Below are 2,090 nucleotides of genomic sequence, written 5' to 3'. Positions count from 1 at the left end.
ATGGTGAATAAGACAGACAAGGCCCTCACCAGCATGCTGCTTAGTGAGGGAGACAGAAAAGGAAGAACTAAGTAAGTGACTAAACCTCAGATAGCCCTAAGTTCTAGGAAGAAAATAAGTCCCCTGCTATTACTGAGATAACGACAGATATATAATGCCTACCTAGGCAGCAAGGTCAGTGAAGCCTCTCTGAAGAGGTCTAAAGGATAAGAAGGTAGAAAACCAAAGGAGAATTTTCCAGGCAGAGGAAATATCAAGCACCTGGTCTTTAGGCGGGAGAGAGCTTGGCATGTTGTTTTGCTGTGTTTTATGGTTTTCACTGTAAAAGTGCTTTCGTCACGGTGTCTGTACAGGATGTGATTTCAAGACGGGAAGAAGGGCAAGTGCACACCTCGTGACGCATGGCTGTCAGAGAACAGGTCGTGCGTGAAGAAAGAGTCCACAAGCAACCATACTTTACTGGGTACCACACAGCTCTAGGCCACAACCTCCTTCTCCGCACCTCTTCAAACCCACCTTCTGCTGGGCCATGGTGTCCTGGTACTGGCGGTCCTCAGATGCCAGATTGTTCACTTTGCTTTCAGCCTCAGTGAAATCTATCTCCTCCGTGCTGTGGCCCTGGCACCGGTGCAGGAAGGCCTTGCCGAAACATGGCCATGAACTGCTTGGAGATGTGCTGTAACAGCTCCTGAGGACCCATGGTGTTGCCAATGAGGGGAGAGGCATTTTTAGCCCCCGGGGTGGGATGTCACAGATAGCTGTCTTCACGTTGTTGGTGATCTGCTCAACAAGATAGCTGCTGTTCTTGTTGCTGATGTTAAGCATTTGCTTGTCCACCTCCTTCATGGACATGCAGCCCCTGAACACAGAGGCCACGGTCAGAGAGCAGCTGTGGTGGAGGTCACAGGCTGCCATCATGCTCTTGGCATTGAACATCTGCTGGGTGACCTTGGGCACCATCAAGGCCCAGTATTGCTGGGTGCCCTTGCTGGTGAAAAGTGACAGCAGCCACTGCGGCGATATGTCAGGAGCAGTTAGAGGTGGGTAGGGGCCAGGACACACAGGGCTGCCAGCTCCAGAGAGAAGAGCCCTGGGCTTGCTCATCTGTACCCACCTACCACCACTCATCCTGGAGACCCTTGAATCTGTCCCTCCTGAACTCCATTCACTCTACCTGTATGCGCCACGTGCAAATCAGGGGCCAGTGAAAAGGAAACTTTTCTTTTTTCTCCCAAGCCTACTCCTCCTCCCACACTTTAAGGAACCTCATCATTTCGCACTCTGCTGCCCAAATTTCAAGAACCATTCTCAACTCTCCTCTCTTCTGCACCTTCCACTCGCTCACCAAATCCTGTGTATTCTATGTCCGAAACGCTGCACCTCACTCCCATGGTGCAGCCTTTCTAAACTGCAGCAGCCTCCCCCATATCCTCCTGCTTCCTTCTCCTGCCGGGTGAGTTCTGGCATGCCTTGCCAGGGTGCTCTTTCTCAGCAGTCCCCTACTTAAGCGTGATGGCTCTATATCCTTTTAACATAAAATGAGCCCTGTATACAGTGTACAGTGACCTCACCTCGGCACTTTTCCAGGCCCGTTTCCTAATACTCTCCCTTCATATCCTGTTCATTCCAGCAACATTTAGTGCACACAGCCTAGTGCATGCTTCTCATCTCCCACCTTGACAAAGACTATTTTCTCACTTAGAATGGGTCCTTCCCACCTTCTAGCCCCCTTCTGTGTCTGGTTAACCTCTGTGAATTCTGGTCCTTAAGGAACCAGCTCAAGTATCAGCTTCTCTAGGAAGCATCCCAGCCACCTTCAGTCTGTCCTCTGTGGCGTATATTCTCCTGCTGTGTGACGAAGATTGGTTTACTCACCTGTCAGTCGCTTAAGGAAAGTCTCTGTCTCTCATTTCTGCCTCCCTTGTGCTTATTACCGTGCCAAGTATATCGTGTGGGATCAATGAATTGATAAAGAAATACATATCTCAAGATTACGGGAGAAAAGCAACAGTAAGAAGTAGAAATATGGGCAGTAGTAGCACTAAAGCAGAAAAATGAAGCAAAAACCTAAAAACAACATAAAACAAAAC

The 2,090-nt window shown here is 49.2% G+C and overlaps 1 protein-coding gene across 1 annotated transcript; it reads right to left on the bottom strand.

Annotated features, from left to right (window-relative positions):
* Window positions 1-456: 456 nt before the first annotated feature.
* On the bottom strand, window positions 457-1,104 carry LOC308499054 (tubulin beta chain-like; the record flags this gene model as incomplete). Its single annotated transcript, XM_081051840.1, has 1 exon — window positions 457-1,104. The coding sequence occupies one exon, from the start codon at window positions 1,102-1,104 to the stop codon at window positions 457-459; it is 648 nt and encodes a 215-aa protein (XP_080907966.1).
* Window positions 1,105-2,090: the final 986 nt, after the last annotated feature.

This window comes from Rhinolophus hipposideros, assembly GCF_964194185.1.
Source record: "Rhinolophus hipposideros genome assembly, chromosome: 1".
Lineage (NCBI taxonomy): Eukaryota > Metazoa > Chordata > Mammalia > Chiroptera > Rhinolophidae > Rhinolophus > Rhinolophus hipposideros.
Note: the sequence above shows the minus strand (reverse complement) of the source record. Positions and strands in the feature narration are given on the sequence as shown.